General features: G+C 44.6%; 1 protein-coding gene and 1 pseudogene across 1 annotated transcript in view; both read left to right on the top strand.

Annotated features, from left to right (window-relative positions):
• Positions 1-306: 306 nt before the first annotated feature.
• LOC131417957 (AMSH-like protease) lies at positions 307-2410 on the top strand (annotated as a pseudogene).
• Positions 2411-10668: 8258 nt separating this feature from the next.
• Positions 10669-20581, top strand: part of WIPI1 (WD repeat domain, phosphoinositide interacting 1) — a 28960-nt gene continuing 19047 nt past the window's right edge. Inside the window, exons 1-4 of the mRNA XM_058561437.1 lie at positions 10669-10806; positions 14685-14767; positions 16141-16310; positions 20168-20264. Coding sequence (XP_058417420.1) covers positions 10727-10806; positions 14685-14767; positions 16141-16310; positions 20168-20264 — 430 coding nt within the window. The 5' untranslated portion in view covers positions 10669-10726. The remainder of the gene's footprint in view (positions 10807-14684; positions 14768-16140; positions 16311-20167; positions 20265-20581) is intronic.

Here is a 20581-nt window from a genome sequence, read left to right as displayed (position 1 = left end):
ATACCCAAGAGAGTTGAAAACAGGTACTCAGATAATTATATGGATGCACACGTTCATAGTAGCACTATTCACAACAGCCAAGAGGTAAAAACAACTCAGATGTCCATCAGCTGATGAATGGATAAACAAGTTGTGGTATATACATTCAATGGAATATTATTCAGCCATAAAAAGAAATGAAGGGGCTGGCCCTGTGGCATAGTGGTTGGGTTCACACACTCCGCTTCAGTGGCCCGGGGTTTGCAGGTTTGGATTCTGGGTACGGACCCACATGCTGCACGTCAAGCCATGCTGTGGCAGCGCCCCATGTACAAGGTGAAGGAGGATTGACACAGATGTTAGCTTAGGGACAGTCTTCCTTACCAAAAAAAAAAAAAAGGAACAAAAGGAAAAGAAATGAAATGTTGATACACGTTACAACACGGATGAGCCTCGAAAGCATTATGCTAAGTGAAAGAAGCCAGACACAAAAAGTCACATATCGCATAAACCCATTAATAAGAAATACTCAGAATAGGTAAATCTGTAGAAACAGAAAGCAGATTGTCAGGCACGCGGGGAGGTGAGGAATGGGAAGTAACTGCTTAATGGGTACAGGGTTTTCTTTTGGAGTGATGGGAATGTTTTGGAACTAGGTAGAGGTGATAGCTGCACAATAATGTGAATGTGCTAAATGCCACTGAATTGCTCATCTTAAAAAGGTTACTTTTGGAGCTTCCAAGTTGGTGACCATGTGGAGATGCTGGGAGAGCAGCATGTGGAAAGGGCAGGGAAGCTCCATGCCCCTTCCCGGATACCTTGCCCTGTGCATCTCTTCCATCTGGCTGTTCTGGAGTTACATCACTTTATGATAAATCTGTAATCTAATCCTTATGGTCCACTATACTTCTGGTTAGATTGAAGTAGCATGATGAAGGAATTGAGAAGAAACAGTGAACACCTTCATGTTGTAGACAGGACAACGTGGAGCAGCCATTTACTGCAAATTCATCCACTAGCTTAGACCCACAGTAGACATGGAGAGGACGGCAGCTGTGTATTTGGAAGAAGGAAACTTGGAAAATGGCTTTGTTCTTTATAATCAACTTATAACTTTGTTTGTAGAAAAGCTTCCCAGCCATTGAAATTACCAGCAATGTGCAGTACCTGAAAAGCAAGATATTATGGAGAAACTGAAAGAGATTGCATTCTTGAGAACAGGTGAATTGAAAAAGGACCTTTTAAAGAAATATAACATGGAATACCAAGAATATTTGCAAAGGATGATCAAATATAAAGCTGAAATTCTCAAAAACCTGGAGCATCAGAGATTGATGGAGGCAGAAAGGATGCAGATTGCTCAGATGCGCTAGCAGCAGCTAGAATCGGAGCAGTTTCTGTTTTTCAAAGACTAACTCAAGAAGCAAGAATTAGCCTGAGGTCAGCTGTGAAGCCAGGAACCCCCAGCGCTGTTGGAACAGATTGATGGGACCACTTTGTCCTACTGTTCCACACAACAGAACAATTCTTTGCTGAACGTACTTGCAGATCAGCCCAGCAAAAGTGATGCAATCAATTACGATAGCCACTCTCCTCCTGTGGCCTTAAACAGGAGGCCTTAAAACCAGCTGCTACTCCAAGCGCTGTTCAGAATTTAGTGATTGAAGGACTGCAGTGTGTAGTTGGTTTTTTTTCTGTGTGTGTATGAGGAAGATCAGCCCTGTGCTAACATCCATGCCAATCCTTCCTCTTTTTTCTGAAGAAGACTGGCCCTGGGCTAACATCTGTGCCCATCTTCCTCCACTTTATATGGGACATCGCCACAGCATGGCCTGACAAGTGGTGCCTCGCTGGGCACCCGGGATCCGAACCCCGGCCGCCAGCAGCAGAGCACACGCACTTAACAGCTATGCCACGGAGCAGGCCCCTGCAGTGTCTAGTTTTATCAAAAGATCCTTGCCGCGAATTTCTGCAGCAAGAAGAATCTAATAGTGAGAGGAATAGAAACCTGTGAAATACTCTGTGGAAAACTGATGCCTAATGAATTCACTATTAGCCACGTAATTGCACCACAGCAGTCTGCGGAACCTGACTATTGTGACGTGGAGAATGTAGAAGAATTATGCCATGTTCGGGATCAACTGAATCTCCTCACTCTGGGATGGATCCATACACATCTTACCTAAACTGCATTCTTATCCAGGGTTGGTCTTCACACTGTTCCTATCAGCTCACGCGGCCAGAGGCTGTTGACATTGTTTGTTCATGAAAGCGTAAAGACACTGGCACCTTCAGGCTCACCAGTGCTGGCAAGCTTGAGGTTTCTTCTTGTAAAAAGAAGGGTTTTCATCCACATGCCAAGGACCCCAGGCTGTTCAGTATATGCAAACATGTGTCGGTAAAAGACAGAAAAACAATTGTGCTGGACTGAGGTGATATCTTCCAAAACACTGTCAACACCAGACACTCGCCCATGGACATGTGGTTGCCAGATTTTCTCAAGATGTTTCCAGAAATGACTGATATCTTATATTTATACATTTTAGATCAGAAAGTTTGATATTTACTGCCCTTGCACATTTTGGAGTTTTCTTTTTCGGTTGCTCTGTCTCAAGAGAGGTCACAATGGTGTTAAATCAATACCTATTAATACACCCAAATACAGTACCCAAACATGGTGCTGCAAACAAACAAAAAAGTTAATTTTATGTGAATTTCACCTCCATAAAAAAATTGTACAATGTTATTCACCACGTTAACACAAGATCAGAGGGAACATAAATGATCGTTTCAATGAAAACAGGAAAGTATTGGGGAAAAAAACACTTTGGTGTCATCACAACAGACACCAGCAGTCCTGGCAGTAATGAAGCAGCATCCTCAAGGGCCTCCGAAGAAGCATGTGCTCATACCCAAAAAGGCAGGTCCCTGCGTGTGTGAGGCATTTCCAGGGACTCCAGTCATTACTGGGGAAGGCTGTGAAGGGAGTGGGTTGTCCTATAGAAGGTAGAGACAAGAGCCAGTGAACTGATGACACAGTTGGGGAACTGATGACACACCCTCATTTCCACCAAGAAGCCAGTGAGGCCTGAGGAAATGCTAGTTACACTTGACAGCCACTCTGCATGCTGACCTGTCTCTCCCCATTCCCACACCTAATAGGCCACTGGTCCTATAGCCTCTACCCCCGTCCCCCAGCCATCACCTGAGTTCAGGTCTGATAATCTCTGACCTGAACTGATGCACCAGCCTCCCACCTGGTCTCTGCTTCTACTTACCCATCCCTCCTCTACATCCTCTGCTTCTGCTGCCACGATGGGCTTTCTAAGATGCAAGTCTGATTTTGTGGATCACCATTGCTCACATGCTCACTACAACTCAAGTGTGCTGAGGAAATATACGTTATTTTGCCTAGAACAAATCTGGTCCTTCTCAAGGCACCTGTGTATTGCCTGAGAAAGCCCATGGAGGCCCAGGGCAGGCAGGAAGGGTATGAAGCCCTCATCAAGACAAGAGGGCCCACGGCACAAATGTTCAGCCAAAAATGTTAGCATCAGGAGGGACCAGACAGACAAGGTCAATTTATAAAAATAATACACACTTCCTATTTTAAAAATAAAATACACTCCTCACCCCTTTTGATCATGCACAGTTTTCCAATTGGTACACAAAACATTTTAGGTGGGGTGCAATGTCTCAGCTTTAGACTCATAGAATTTTATAATAGGAAGCAATCATTTCATCCAGCTTTTCTTTCTTTCTTCCTTTCTTCCTTTCTTTCATTTATTTATTTATTTATTTTTTGTGAGGAAGATCAGCCCTGAGCTAAATCCATGCTAATCCTCCTCTTTTTGCTGAGGAAGACCGGCTCTGAGCTAACATCTATTGCCAATCCTTCTCATTTTTTTTCCTCCCCAAAGCCCCAGTAGATAGTTGTATGTCATAGCTGCACATCCTTCTAGTTGCTGTATGTGGGACGCGGCCTCAGCATGGCCGGAGAAGCGGTGCGTCAGTGCGCGCCTGGGATCCGAACCAGGGCTGCCAGCAGCAGAGCGTGCGCACTTAACCGCTAAGCCATGGGGCCGGCCCTCATCCAGCTTTTCTTAAACTTTGTTCTACAAAATACCAGGGGCTGATAACAGTTATAAGTAAAGACCACCAGGTTCACCAGGTCAATGTTAGTTTTATTGACTTATTGCAGCGAGGGAGTGTGAACACCAAATGAATCATGGGTGGGGTCTCAGTAAAAGGCTGTAGGAAGGGGCTTTTTGTCGGGTTTGTGTTTGTGCTGAGTGATTCTAAAGTGGAAAGGGTAGAAGAAACAGTTATCAGGTCAGGGTTGGATCTGGTCATGAAGCAGGCGGTGGCAGGAACAGACCCGATCTGGGGAAGGCACTGATAAGAAAGAATCAGTCACTCAATATTAGTCATTCTGCAGCTGTGGTGTGGCTTGGGAAAAACACTGTTTTCTGTTGGCCTTGCGCTGGCCCTGTTTATGACTGTCGGGAACTTCACAGTCAGCTTATCAGGGCTGATTCACTTTCTCAGATCCCACAAGAAGTTAGTGGGTGTTCCTGGAAGACAGAGATCGAAATAAGCCTGGAAAGTACTCATTAAACCATGTTAAATACACATAATTCTGGGCTTTCTGGAGCTTTTAACGTGCTAAAGTGAATTGTAAATCTCCCAAGACACCTTCAGTTTATTCTCAACACAGCTGCCTGAGTGATCCTGTCCAAATATGAGTCAAAATGTCCAGTGGTTTCTCATCCCTTCCACCCCCCAGCATTGCCATTCTGACCTCTTTTCCTGTTTACTCTGCCCCCTCCTCTCTCTGCTCCAGCTAACCTGGCCTCCTCGATGTTCCATGAGCACTTGTGTTCCTTCGGTCAGGAATGCTTTTCCCCACGTGGCTGCATAACCTGCTCCCTTCTCTCCTTCAGGTCTTTGTTCAAACGGAACCTTCCAGTGAGGCCTTCCCTGCCCACTCTCTATAAAACCTAGCCCCTCCCCAACACTTCCAAATGCCCTTTCATTACTTCTTCTTCTTAGCACTCGTCACCATCTAAGATACTCTCCTTTTTATTTCCCTTGTTTATGGTCTCTCTGTGCGTGTGGGCAGGGATTTTTATTTATTTTCTCCCCTGGTGCATCTCCAGGAACTGGAATCATGGCGGGAGCATAACAGGCACGTGATAAAAATTTGTCAAATGAATGAATATGCATAGCCCTTCCAAACTTCTCCTTGAGCAGAAGAAGTGGTGAGGGAGGCCTCTGTGTTTTCCATGTATAGACAGTAAAGAGGTTTTGGAAGAACACATGGGGAGCCTCAGGGATTCTTCTTCCAGAGCTTAAGGATCAGCTCTCCTATCTTCTCACTCAAGCCAGTCTCTCCCTCAAGGTCCACTCACCAGCCTGGATAAATACTGAGGATCACTAGATGGCACTGTTCACCAAGAATCACGGAATTCTTAGACCCTTTCCCTGCTCCCCTAAGGCCTTTGAAATCACCTTTATCCCAGAGAAGAAGAATTCCAAGGAATGGTCACCACTCCCTAGGCCATCTACAGCACCACCTATCAACTGGCCACCCCGCCCACGAGCGCAGGTTAACCCTTTGCTTGGGAGCAAAAGATGTTTTTAAACACAGTAGTACCCCTGGCAAATGTAAGCAAAGCTTTGGTCCCCATTGAAAAGCTGCAGGACTTCCCCTTGGACTAGGCCTTGGCTTTCTTGGCACAACGCTACCACTTTCTCTCTACCCTTGTATCTCTGTCCCTTTGTAGAATAGAGTACAGGTTAAGATGCCAATTCTATTTCTAGTCTTGAGCCACAGCCATCTGAGAGGCAGCGTGGAATGGCAACCTGGGAACCTGGTGGAGGGGACTGGGTGCAAACTACGTCTCCACGACGAACTGTCCTAGGACCTTTAGCAACTTATCCGACATCTCTCAACCTTGGTTCACGCAGCTGCGTGATGGGGATAAAATCTTCTGGACAGGACAGATGTAGTGAGCATTCAGTGAGAAGATGTATGAGGCTTCAAGCCAAGCTTTGTACGAAGATTTGTTTTCCATTTCTAGATATCACCTACATACATACTCTAAAACCTAAGTCAGGGTGATTGGCTGGCCTGATTAACCCCTCTCTGTAATCTCAGGTGGTCTTAAGATGTCCCAGGGAACAAAAACTCCATGACTGGACCTCTCTACATTGTCTTGAATAATAGACCTTAGCTCTAGGAATGTCTGCAAATGCACATGTAGAAAGCTACTGTCGTCATGAATCTCAGCCGATCAGCAAGGATTTATGGAGAACTTGTGATTTGGCTTGGTGTTTTAGGAACGTAATTCCAGAAGCAAAAGTAGGACAGATGGGGGAGAGAATGAAGACGAAGACATCAGTTCACTCTTTAGTGAAATACCATTGCTTCTTACGCTTGAGAGGAAATATATAAGTCAAGGAATATTAGAATGGTGTTGGGTTTTGCTCCCTGCCCTCTTTTTTTAATCAGTAAAACCTGAAATAATGGTTCCACTTGGGGAGCACATAATAGGGACTGTTCATGCACTGCAATGGGCTCTTCCCCACAGACGGTGCCTATGATTAGTAACAAAAAGGCCCAGATGTGCCTGCTGCTCAGCCACATCGCTGGCTGAGAGGACTTCCTGTTTGCCAATCCAATCATCTCCTTTCCCAGAAATCACCCTACAGTCCAACCTCTCTCCTCCTACTCTAGAACCAACGAGCTGACTCCTTGAGCTTCCTTCACGTTGTGACACATCACCCTTCCCTTGCCCCCACTGCCAAGTCTTACCTGTTCTATATTGTCCCCAGAACCTTCCTCCTTTACTCTCTTCTCAAAGTTCTACCATACACTTGTCTATTACGGCTCTACTCTTTCTCAGCTCACGTTCTAAGTGTTGAAACATGTCAGAAAAGAAAAAGGAGATTGTTTCCTGTGACTTGATTTTATAAAAATAGAATGGCTTTTATAAAAAGAAGAAAAGAACAGGAATGGTTTTTTCTCACCTAGTAGTTATTCTAATTATAGACAGTTGGGTGTTATGGGCAACCATTTTGGGTGACATGAGAGTTGCATCAGACAGGATGTCTCATTTCCAACTTCCCCTGTTAATGCCCTGTGCATGCCCTAATCAGCATTTTAAAATTACAACCTGATTGTTACACAAATAGGAAGACTTCCCATTAGCTGAATTGCGGCCTGCAATTTTGTATTACCAAGGATGCTTGACTCCCAGAGCTTGGCTTTATTCTTCCAGATTTTGCTGATTTACTGTTTCCCTAGAAATAATGGACATTTTGTCTGGGAAAAGATAGACACTTAGAGATTTCAATTGGAAGAAGGAGAAAAAGCCGAAATCTCGTTCCCGTTGTGGTAAAGTGTTGTGTCCCCTTCCTCCTCCAGATATCCTTTACTTCTGTTATTTCACATTAAAATTTCTGTTCCAAGAATGTGGAAGGATTAGGATGCCATAAGCCCAACATTCAAATCAGGAGTTTCCTCTCCCACAGAACCTAGAACTAGAACTAGAACTTACAAAAAGAAAAATCAGCTTGACGTTAACTGAATTCAGCACTTTTGAATATATTTATGAACTTTTCCTTGGCTTTTTATACAAATGGACTTGTGAGAATTTTTTTTGGAGGGTGGAACCCCTCAAAGAGGCTCCTTATGCCTCTAACAGAGGTCACAAACTGGCCGTCCACAAACCACATCCAGCCAGCTGATGTATTTAGTTTGGCCCTCATAGCGCTTTTTAAAAATAAGAATTAGTTGTCAACATTTAAAATTTTTACATAAAAATATAGGCTTATGTAAAATAAAAATAGATTTCTATAAATATAAATTTATATAAAAATACAGATTTCTGTATTGTCTTGGGAAGAAAAGAACCAGATGAGGCAGCCCTGGGATGTTATTTCCACATGGGTGGTGGTGGACAGCGGACCATTGACCCAATAGGAAACATACAAGAGGGATCATTCACAGGAAGGGTGGGGCTGGGAAGATGATCAGTTTTCTCCCATACCTACATCTCTAGGCCTGAAACTTAATTCCAATGAGCATTCAGTTCCGCCACCTCAGCCTGTCTGAAACTAAATGTATCTTCCTAAATACCTGCCCAAACATCTGGTCTCCGAAAGCAGCACAATGGACTTCGCCTTTCCTATCCATGGAATCAGCTTTGACTCCTCCCTCTTCTTCTCTGTCACCACCCCCCCTCCCCATCAGCCACCGTGCCCTGTGGTTTATTCTCTCAAAACTCCACTGGGGGGCTGCCCCGTGGCACAGTGGTTAAGTGCATGCGCTCCGCTTCAGTGGCTGGGGGTTCGCAGGTTCTGATCCCGGATGCGCACTGACGCACTGCTTGTCAAGCCATGCTGTGGCGGTGTCCCATATAAAGTAGAGGAAGATGGGCACGCATGTTAGCCCAGGGCCAATCTTCCTCAGCAAAAAGAGGAGGATTGGCACAGATGTCAGCTCAGGGCTAGTCTTCCTCACAAGAGAAAAAAAAAACTCCATTGAGCAATAAGATATCATGAGCACTTAAAATGGGGCTAGTGCAAATTGAGACAGGCTGTAAGTAAAAAAGATACACTGGGTTTTAAATACTTATGCTAAAAAAATAATAATCGAAACTAGTTGATTAATAATTTTACATTGATTCCCTATTAAAATGATATTTTTGACATATTGGCTTAAATACATTATTAAAATGAATTTGCCCATTTCTTTTTACCTTTTTTAACGTGGCTTCTAGGAAATTTAAATTACATATGGGGTTCATATCTGTGACTCATGTTATCTTTCTATTGGACAGCATTGCCTCAAAATATTTCTTGGTGTGATGTGATAGAGGTGCTAATTATCACTACAGTGGTAATCATATTACAATATATAAATGTACCAAATAAATATGTTGTACACCTTAAATTTACACAACATTATATGTCAAATATATTTCAATAAAAACATATCTCTTGGTTTTGTTCTAACATTTCTGGCCTTGGCTGCCATCCAATAATATAGTCTCTCACATGTCTTCACTTCTTGAATTTCACATTAGCCTAGGCTTTTCCTCCTTCTAATCTGTTCTGCACACCCTGGCTGGGTTTATCTGCCTAAAACACTGCTTTTATCTTGAAACACTACTGCTCAAAAACTAACACCAGCTCCCAACTCTACCCCATAAAGTCCAAACTCTTGACAGTAACAGCTTCTACTTTAAAAATTTTATTGTGCACTGTATGTAATTCTCCCAACAACCTAGCACCTAGCATGCCACACTCGGTTTTCTAAATAGAATAGAAACCACTGCAGCATTTGGCTGAGTTGGGAGTGGGGAGGAGAAGCACCTTTCATCTGAAAGGTTACAAAATGATGCAGTTAAAGCATCCAAACAGCAGCTCTTTTCACTTACGATGGTTTATACAACACCTCACAACCAACTCAAGAGCAATCAACATCTGTGGATCTATGAGCTGAACTATTTTTACATCAGTTGAGAGAATGAAAGCGGTGACAGAAGAAACTGTTATATTTGCATTTCAGAAAACCAAAACTGAAAATCCAACCAGAAAAGCTTAAGTAAAATAGTCCTCTTTGCTCATCCATTCTAGGTCTAAGTTTCCAAAATATATATATAGCTTTCTGACAAAATAGATAAATTTTAATTATGCCAATTGTCAGATTTCATCTCAAATTATGTGAGTTTTGAATTGTGCCTTCGAGACTTAATCCCTTTCATAAAATACATTATCCTATACATATTTTCTCTTATTTTTTCAGCTACAGATCAAATAGGTTTTGCCAAATACTGTCTAGCAGAGTTGTTTGGTGTACAGGTCTTGAAATGAGACAAATCCACACTCTACTATTTATTGTGTTACTGTAGACAGATTGTAGCAGTTCCGAGCTTCAGTTGCCGATTCTTTAAATTGAGCATAACTATACTTTCCACACAAAGTTTTATAAGAATTCAATGAGATAAGATACACAGTTAATACAGTGCTTGGCATGTAGTAAGAATTCTCAACGGCAGGGCAATCGGTGAGACAACTTCATCTCTGTCTGGCCTAAGCATCCTCATTTTAGAAACTTCTCAAAGCATGTTGAAGATTCTACAAAAGGGTAGGGCTCTGGCGCCTAACGCTTCCTACTAAATTCTGTAAGTTTAATAGACAGAGAGTTACACATGACGGGGGGTTGGGTGGAATGGGAACGAGCGCGTCTGCCTGTGCCCTCTCTGCGGCGGCCGCGACGCAGATGCTGGCTTGGAGCGAGCAGGTCGGCCCCAAACTGCACTCGTGCTTCCCTTCTCTGGCTTCGCCGGGTAGCTCTGGCAATGAAAACACCACCACGTGGCCGGCAGCGTCTGCGTCAGGCGCCTTCGCCCAATGGTGAGTTGTGTCACGGAGCTGGAGGCGGGTCGCCAGCAGGGCGGTTCCGCCCATAGCCGTCTCCAATTGGCCAAGGGGGCACGGCAAGCATAGGCTCCTGGCCAATGGCGGCCGAAGGCGGGGCCCCCGCCCTCTCGGGTGCTCGGCTCCGTGGGACGGGCAGGAGGGGCGGGGCGGGGCGAAGAGGGGCGGGGCTAAGCGGGGAGGGGCGGGGCTAGGGGCGGGGAGGGGCCGGCGACCCGGACCGCGGAGCCGGCGCCAGCGGGCTGCTGAGGTGGCTGTCGCCGGCTCGGAGCTGCGGCTTCCTCGGGTCGAGCCCCCGATGGAAGCTGAGGCCGCGGATAGCCCCCCGGGCGGGGTCGAGGCGGCGCTCTGCTGCTTCTCTTTCAACCAGGACTGCACGTAAGCCGCGGCGCCAGCCCTGCCGGGAGGTGGGGGAGAAAATGTCTCGACCAGGGGTGTTGTCCTGTCGGCAACTTGTAGCAAGAGGCGCGGGCCGACGCCCCAAGAGGCCCTCGACGGGACGGCCGGTGGCTGCCCTGGACGGGTTCGGGTCTTAGGAGTTCCCCTGCCTCCTGCCCCCTCCCCAACCCCCAGCCCCGTGCCGGCAGAGAGCCAGGAGGGGCCGGCCGAGGGTAAAGGGAGGGGGTTAGCGAGGGGACTGGGGCTGGAGAAGGCTAGAGAATAGGTGGGGAGGGACTAGTGACCAAAGTGGGGGTCTGGGGAAGGAGGGGCAGTGGCCAAAACAAAGGAAATGGGAGGGGAGGGGGAAGTTGCAAGTTAACCCAAGACGAGGTAGTTGGGGCCCAGGAATATGGGAGTACAGGAAAAACTTTCCCATTTGTCCTTGAGCATCTCAACGTGGCATCTGGGCAGGGCCTCGGACAAAGAGGTAGCCTATCCCTGCGGCCTGGCCAGCCCCTGTCCCAGCCCCAGCGCAGGGCATCTCGCCTGCCCGCTCTGGATGTCAGAAACCTTTCCATTGCTCTCAGTGTGTTGCCACATAGCCCACTCGGCGAGGCAGAATCTCCTTCTCGGAGTCCAAGAGCCCTTTCCTGGCCCTGGGCTGCCTTCTCCGAGAAGCATGAGCTCCACTCTGTTGTTTTTTGAGTGAATTTTTAATGTTTCACCTTGATGATCATATTTGGACTTTGGCCAGAGAGCCGGGAGTTACTGAACTGTGTTTAAGATGTCTGGAGGAGCCAGTCCCTGAGAAGCAAACGCCTGTTTCCTTCTCTCTTGTCATGGAATTGTCCGAAGCCAGCCCTGGGGAACCATATGGAATAATCTCTTTGGAATGTGCACCCAGAGCATCAGGCAGGGATGACAACTTCCCAGTTTTCCAGTTCCTGGATGTACCAGTTTCTCTTGTGTTCTTGTTTGGAGTCGGCTCCAGGCTTTGGCTGCCAGAGACTGGACTATGCTAATATTGAACATTCAGTGGCGTAATTAACGCCATCGTGTACCATAAGCACCTTTGGCTTCCATTCCCTTTGTGTTTCTGTTTAAAATTACCCTATGCCAAACAATATGCCTTTGGTCAAAGAAACGGTGTAATCGGGTAGCTGGACAGCTTAGATGAGTGGCTTTCAAGCTTTCCTTGACCACAACCCACAATAAGAAATACATATAACAACATTACCCAGTATCCATATATGTATGATACCACTGAAAAGCGATTCACAAAATGGTGTTTACCTTTATTATATGCAAAACCCTCTGATATTTTCTATTTCTTTTTTTTTAAAGCTGTTTGTGACTCACTGAATTGTTTTTAGGATCCACTCAGGGGTTGAGACTCAAAGTTGACAAAAATGATGGTCTAGATAAAATTCTGATGTTTTGTAAGAAACATTTTGCAAGAGGGGATGGCTGTTGAAATGCCTGGGTGTTTTCCTTCCCAATTGAACACAGGTTAAGGAGGGGAGGGGTGTTAGTTTGCTTACTGGTGGTAAATGTTCTAAATTCTGCTTTGTAGCATTATTAGATTTTTTAAGTGATATTAATTTTCACTCTGGCTGAGTCCTAGGTTTCTATAGCAATTGGATAAGAATGTTATTTTCAAAACCGTAGGGTGCTTAGAAAGTTAATTTCCTTAGTCCCTACTGTCAGTTCTATTTTCTTGGATGAAGGCTCTGCTGGGCAGCTCTGTCTCACCTATAAATAAAAGTTTTTGTCACAGTCAGTTGCTTTGAGTCACAGAGGGTATGACATTGGATTTTGAAATAAGTCAAGCCCCTCACCAAATCCATTTAGGAATATCAGTGTGTCTTTTTCTATAAGTGTAGGCTGAATTTGGGAGCCAGGACTTCTGCAGAAGGTGAGTGAAGACAGCTAAACTTCACCAGTCTGCCTCACTCTTACTTCATACTTGGCACCGTGCTAAACACATTGGGTACATTTTTTTCATTTGATTAGTAATACGTATTTGTGCCAAACTCTATTCCCATGAGAGGTGATGAGAATAGTTTTTTTCCTACAGAAAGGCCATATGGATAAAATAAGGTCTAACTCTGAATTCCTTGATTCAAAGTCTTTGGTAGCCATTGACCAATCATTTAAAACATAATAGTATTCACACTGCCATTTCCTCCTATATAAAATTCTTCTGTTCCAGGAGCAGGGCTTACGTTTGAAAGTTACTTTAAATTGCTATCTCTTGCTTGATATTATAAGACTCTAGTTACGGTATTTTTTCCCCTTACTTGTAAGCTTTAGAGACTTCGGTTTGTAACTAAATGCATCTGTATTTATGTGAAAAGTTTAAAAATAGTCATCACCACAGAGTATATTTTGAAGTTGTAAGATGCTGCGGGCTTGCCTTTCCAGTTGCAGTTTGTCATCATTAACGCTGTGGTTCTGGATGCCAAACCCAGCTCTAAGTGCACTGCTGCCCTCATGCAAATGTCGACCACGCCAGCTGAGTCACTCAGCAGGCTGAGGAAGCAGCTACCTCTCTGATTCAGAGTTGATGTAGTCACCTGTCCCTGTGTCCCAAGGAAGAACAAATGTTTGGGTAGGAAAAAAAATTCCTGGGAAAATCATGTGACCTTCTCTTTTTTAGCCTGGTGAAACCAGAGCCCTGGGCATCAAAGGTTGGAGCCGTAAGCTGCTTATTTTAGCATGTGCTTCCCTGTGGAGAACAAATCTCAGCTTTTCATCTATTTGTTTTAAATGAGGAAGTTGGACTAATTTTTCGGCCCACTTAGGACCATTTTAAGGTCCATTATCTCTGACATTCCATTTTCCCAGGGTGGACGTGCTCAGGGTCAGACTGCTTATTCTGAGTGTGCTCTGTGTCAGATTTGTTCATCACTTAGGTGTGGAGGGCAAAGCAGGAGAGAGCCGGTTGGGGATTCCCAGCTGCTGAACAAAATTGACTCGTTTGCTTTCGTCCTGAGGCCAAGGAAAATCCTGGGTTCACACTCTGTCTTTGTCTATTGGTTGAAAAGTGAAAAATTAAGAAAATAAGATTTTTTTGGCCCACATTGTCCCAGAGAAGTGTTTTGTTTTGTCTTAGTTGTTGGCTGTGATGCTAGCTTTGTGGAACAGAGTATAAAACAGAGTTCTCTACTGTGGCTGCACATTCGAGTACTTGTACTTAAAAAAAAAAAAAATCCAATTAAATAAAAAGTCCAGGGTTGGGAGAGCAGGGGTAGATGGTCATCAGTATTTTTTTAAAACTTCCCAAGTGAGTCTAATATACATCCAGAGATGAGAGCTACTGGTATAGATTATCTAGGATATTTTCATGGAAATGATGAAAGAAAGCATCTATTAAATTTTGCCTACTAATGACCTCTGTGCCTATATGATTGTGTATTTCTTTTCTAAGAAAAAAAAAGTCCTCAAGGAAATAAAAAATAATTTACCTCTTGGTAAAGTACCTCTCAAACAACCAGAAGACCCCTAATTGTGTTGTGGGTAGGGCTATGATGAATATGCTTAAAAGTTCCATTTTTCCTATTTCTGTCCATTTGGGAAAGCGTGGTCTCTGGTAGGTCTGACATTTCATTTGGTGATGGAGCCCATGCAGTCTCAGGTCTGTTAGCTGTTTCATCTTTTTGTATGTAGTTGTCTTTGACCTTTTCCTTTTATGGAACCTGCCCACCTGACAAGGCGTGCCTCGCCAGTTAGAGAGTTATCAAATATCAGAGCTCCTGAGGATGTGTGTCTGTCCGCTCTGAGGCTAGATGGAAAGAAGGAGTCTATCTTCAGTCAGCTCTGTTGTTGGAGTACAGTACCTGTTGTCATTCCTATGCTGTCATTATCTTCCACAGATCCCTAGCAATTGGAACCAAAGCCGGTTATAAGCTGTTTTCTTTGAGTTCTGTGGAGCAACTGGACCAAGTCCATGGAAGCAGTAAGTGTGTGTGAGAAATCTCAGGGACACCAAATCCTCCCTCTAGACGTTAATCTGTGCTGCTCCTGAGCATTCTGCAGTTCCCTCCCTTAACGGTCAAATTTGAGAAGTCAGTATTTTTTAGATTTAACTGTAAGTCATTGCCTCCACTTGCTTTAAAAAACCACAGTGAAGCATTTAGTAAGATTTGAAATAGCTTAGGTAACATTTTCTTTTTATATTAAAAAATCCTTTGTTTAAAACCATAGTGTTGTTACTTTTTCATATACTTCTTTGCAGTCATCAGTTTTTATAATCGTCAAACCAAAAAGGTCACTTATGGTTTTTTTCTTTTTGCCATTATATTGGCACTGTAGAATATTGGTAACATTCATTCAGTCATGAAAGTATTTCCTTTGTTTTAATAAAGCAATACTATCCCATTTACATAGTCCATATCAAAGATGTTAAAGTACTTCTAGTGAATATTTTTAAAAATTCAGTTTAGGAATGTGACTCTTATTTTGTCAGGGTAAGTAATAATTTATGCCATCATAATAGTGAAGATTACATAATTTTTGGATTTCGTGGAAAGAAAGTGGTTTGGTAAATAATATATTAGGCTCCTAATTTATTTGTACGTTTTTTCTTTATTATACCATTTCTGTGAATATTTTGCTCTGTATCTGTCCTGTGTTGTTCCCTATCGGACTTGCCCACGCACAAGAAAGGCATGCATAGGAAAAAAATGTTGTCAGAAGAACACTGAGGCCTCCACCAGGTGCTCAGGAGGCTTACTAATTTATCTTCTTCCTGAGTTCAGGAGTGCTTCCCTGATCATAACACGGACGTCCAGATTGTTTTCAACAGGAAAGGGATTCCAGAGAGAGTCAGGGAGCACAGCAAGAAGGGAGGGGGTGCAGATTTAACTGTGTCACTGCTGTCCTCCATGGTGGTACCTGTACCTCCCAGGGACAAGAAGACTCTGAAAGCAGAGGCTTCCAACAGTCACCCCTTTGAAACCTCTCACAGAGAAAGGGTAGACTGAGATTGTCCAAACCTCCCAAATATGTTTTACAGTGCAAACGGTGGCGTCCTAGGGCCCTGGAGGGGTGATTCCACCATGTAGAGGGCATCTGGGAAAGCTCTGAAAATCTGACTTTGTGTTCTAGTCACTAGCATTCTCTTTACTTCAGATATTTGCAAGGGCTTTGGAATTGCTACCTTGGGAAACGGTTAAAGCTTCACTGTGGGGGGAAAGAAAGTCATGGCAAACTCCTGTCAACGGAGGGCGCCCAGTCAGCCAGACCTAGGGAACGTTGACTGACTGCATCAGATGCGCTCAGTGCAGGGGCCCCTGAAACCCGCGTAACCTCGGCCGCCTTCTCTCCCAGACGAGATCCCGGATGTCTACATCGTGGAGCGCCTTTTCTCCAGCAGCCTGGTGGTGGTGGTCAGTCACACAAAGCCGCGGCAGATGAATGTCTATCACTTCAAGAAAGGCACAGAGATCTGTAATTACAGCTACTCCAGCAACATCTTGTCCATAAGGCTGAACCGGCAGGTGAGCGGGGGAAATCCCTCCGGGTTGCGAGGCTTCTGCTAATTGGAGCTGAAGAAAAAGATGAATATCTTGAAAGATGAATGTCTCTACAACAAGCAGCAAATTCTAAAGGGGATTTTAGTACTCAGGCCTAGTATTGTGGGGATATTGTAAAGAGAGTCTACTCCACGTGCTTGGTTCAGTGGCATGTCCTCCCTGGTCCTTCTACCTCGTGTTCTTTCTCGAACGTTGGCCAATGGCTAGGGGAACCCTCTCCCCTGGTGCAGGCTGGGCAGAACTCTGGCGCTAAAACTGTCTCCTGAGCTACTGCAGGGGCATCTTGAACGAGAGGAACTCCTCTCTGGTTTGGGCCCTAGACGCTGGCATCCACTGGTGGTAATAATACCTCTCAGAATGAAACTCCTGAGGAGAAGGTGTGGGCCTCCTGGGCAAGTTCTGAAGCCAGTCAGTGGAATTGTCCCTTCTCTTCCTGTTTCTTGGGCTTTCCCAGCTGGCCAGGTGCTCAGTCTCATGCTTTCCCTTTTCTTTCTCCCAGCTAACCCTTGAAGATTTTTTCTTTTAGTCATTTCCTTGTTGAAGGAAGAATTATTCTTATCTGAACTATGCAATATATTCTCTTTAAAAATATAAGTTCTTGTTCAATAAGTGTTTGGGGTATTAGCAGAGTTTCCCTTGAATTATTTGATTTTAAATCCTGTGAGGACAGGGACTGTGTCTGTTTCGTTCAGTCCTGTAAGACCTGGTAGAAAAGACAGTGCCTGGTAGGAAAATGCTCAGTCAACTGATCGAGTTGATCAACTGTCTTGGTTGACTATCCACTTAAGTCTGTATAAACCCGGTGGTAGGAAATAGCCTGAGAAATAGAAGACGCGGATTTTTTAGCAAGGAGTAGCAGAGTAAAGAAGAAAATAAACCCACGTTCTTGGCAAGGGAAGGAGAGGCAGTGTGCGAGTTTTCAACTTGAAGGCTTTTAAGCTCGGTTCTTGGCTCAGGTGCTCGCTCTGAAATCTGTTGGTAGCACACTGAATTTCATCGCAGACCTTTTTATCTTTGCATGTAGTAGTAGCCAGTATATGAAAATTAAATATCCTTATGTGGCACCTGATTGACTTTTTGAGATTGTTTAGGCAAATGTTCTGTGAAGATCAGAACCCTCAATAGTATCTATGGTATTTAATTGTATTCTCTCTCTCTTACTTGCTCTCTGATATTTTCATTAGCAAATGGGACAAGGAAGGGTCATTTAAGTGTCTGAGTCTGTTAACCTTCAGATGCCACCCTCCCCTCAATATAACACTCATTAACTTTCAGGTTCTCCTCCCCCATCTTCTAGGAACATTCATGCACCTAGAGCTACTCAGCAATTAATGGCCAAGCTCTTCGGAACCCAGATGGAACAGGTCTCTCTTCCTTTAGCATTTCTTCTCCTAAGATGATTCAAAACAGGTCTGGAAAGTGTTTGGGGTTTGCTTTTCTTAAAATGTTCAGGTTTGGGCCTTAACAACTTTGGGTTTAGGCAGCTGCTGCAGGCCCTGCCTGCTGGTGGGGGTCCTGCAGTGCCTGGGACTCTGCCCCTGGGCCTGCCCCCTCCACCCAGGAGACGAAAAGAGGTGTGAGGGCAGTCCATTCTGTGTGTGATATCCCTACTTTATCAGGCCTTGAAGCAGCACTTGTTCCTTTTTAAAGAAAATGAAAAACATTAAAGATTCATGCAGGGAGTTATGCAGAAAGAAAATGCCTATTTTCCTCTAAATATTTAGAAATGAAGAATATTTAGTAATTGTGATATTTTTCATTATTAATTGATGCTATTCCCCTTGTACTTAATTGAGGAAATGTATCTTATGGAATAAAGACAGTAAACCCGATGTATTTCGATATGTAAACTTTTGCAGTCCTCCCACCATGTGTTTGCAGCCTCCATCTGGATGACAAGCCTCCTCAGAGCAGATGTAGCATCTACATCTAGCCTCTGAAGATAAATCTGAATTTATGGTGCTCGAGGACAGACACTATAAATATTTTTTAGAATTGATAAAAAGAGTTATGAGTTATAAAACATAGAAAAGTAGATGAGAGCCAGAGTGACAGGGAAAGAGCTCAGCTGAAGGCCAGCCCATGATTCTGCTGAGACTGAGACTGGTTGTTCAAGGAAGCAGTTCCCAGATTGTACTCATCCCAGAGGCGTGCTCTCCTGTGAACTTAAGACCACGTGCCTCCTCTTTCCCTCTGAATGTTTTCTGTCTGTTTTCCTTCCATTTAATTCTTGTCTGCAGCCAGCACAGGGTGACCTGAAATTCAGCTGAGTGGGCCACAGAGCAGATGGTGCCGTTAGAGCTGGTGGGAAAAGATGCAGAGGAGGTCAGACAAGCTAGCTGTAGATGCAGTTCCTGCCAGAGACGTTATGTTGAGGACCTGCTATTCTGGGGATTGGGTGTGGGGCTGGGAGGGGCTACTCAAGGTTATCAGAAACCCAAGAACATAAACAAGCATCGAGTAATATAGTCCAAACCACGGTAAGTGCTGGCAAAAGGCAAAGGGGTCAGGCAAATCAGAGAATATATATTTCATGGAGAAACACTAATATTTGTCATCAATTTTGAGACTCTGTTAGAATTTGTGACTCCTCAGCACCTGGCCTCAGACCTGTGGCCACAGAGCCTTAATTAAAATTGAGAAAGGTGTTTCAATTTTATTTTTCTACTTGGTTAAAGTGACAGTCTCTGTTTCTCTGAGCTGTGAGGCATCTTTCTGGGAAAAGAGTAGGGTAGGCTTTTCCAGGAGGAGAGCTTGCCGCTTTTTTGGTAGTATTTTTAGGTACCTTCCTTTCCAATTGGTGTTCCTTGGAATAAAAGGATCTGGCCTGCGAGTGTCAGAATCACCAGGGGCACTTGTTGACAGACCTCCCAAACCAGAATCTCTGGGGAGGTCCAGGCCTCGCCCCTTAGGTGCTTGGGTGCTCATCAGAGTCTGGGAACCACTAGCCTGGAGGAAGCTGAGTCAGGCGTGTGGGCAGTAGGTGGCTCCTCGGAGTGAGGAAAGAGCTACCAGACCAAAAATTCCTTCCCTGCAGCTCCTCGCTGCCACCCAGCATCTGCAGTGGTGCCCAGCTACGCATTCCCTTCCTTTATGCACACAGCGGGTTAAGCCGGTGGCCTGTTGCCACTTGGTAGAGAACACTTCTTCTATTGGGAAGACAAGTTTCATTTGAAGAGGAAGAGAAGGGTCTCATGGCACTAGGGAGGGGAGCCCCAAGGAGAGAAAGTGAGCACAGGGGAGCTGCAGGGGGTGTCAGGCGCTGGCATGGGGTGTTCATATGAGGGCTGAAGGGCTTCTCGAGTTCCCTTTACCAGGGCTGGACAGACAACGCAAAAGTGAGTCTGGAGGAGAGTTTGAGTGGAATGAAGTTAAAGCTGGGGGCCAGTAAAACATAAGATTGGGCGATACAGAGGGAGCAAAGAAGCCCACAGCCGTACAAGAGGGACACTGTTATGAACATCGAACCAAAAAGCTACCCGAAATTGTCCTAAATGGTGAAGGAAGTCTGATCAGGAAGTGTTCAGGTCCCTGTTCTAAGGAGAGGGGAAAGTACGAAAAAAAGAAGAAATCTCAATTTTAAATGAAATTTCTTAAGATCTTGTATTCTATGCTTCTGTTTAGGTGAATAATGATGTATATGTGTGTGTGTGTGCATGTGCATGTATATAAGCATAATCTTCAATTCGATCTCAAAATTCTTCCTCCTTTAGGTTTAGAATAATCAAGTTAGGACTCTCACGAAAGACGAGTGATATCGATTTGGTTGGTCCCTTTCTGAGGACTCGGTGCAGTAGATTGACGGGTCTGTGTGATTACAGAGGCTGCTGGTGTGCCTGGAGGAGTCCATTTACATTCACAACATTAAAGACATGAAGCTGCTGAAGACGATCCTGGATATTCCTGCAAACCCAACAGGTGAGCTCCCAAAACGGAATAGACGCCCCCAAATCTCATGTCCGGGCGCCCCTTTCACAAGCTGTATGTCCACCTAAATTGAAAACCTGAAGCAGTGTTTACCTCGAAGCTTTGTCTTAATGGTGGCAAATTCCAATTATATTAGGCTGTGCATCCTGCAGGAGGGCTGTGTGGCCATCACTGCAGCCTGCGAGAAGGCCCTTTCATCTGGGACCCATTCTCAGCAAATATGTCCAGGCGTTTAAGGTAGGTGTGTAGGAGAGTTCATGCATCTGACATTGAAAGGTGTGTACCTCTAACTATTTTTTGTGGTTGTT

The sequence above is a fragment of the Diceros bicornis genome, chromosome 18 (genome assembly GCF_020826845.1).
Source record: "Diceros bicornis minor isolate mBicDic1 chromosome 18, mDicBic1.mat.cur, whole genome shotgun sequence".
Classification (NCBI taxonomy): Eukaryota; Metazoa; Chordata; class Mammalia; order Perissodactyla; family Rhinocerotidae; genus Diceros; species Diceros bicornis.
This window is presented reverse-complemented; position numbering and strand designations above follow the sequence as displayed.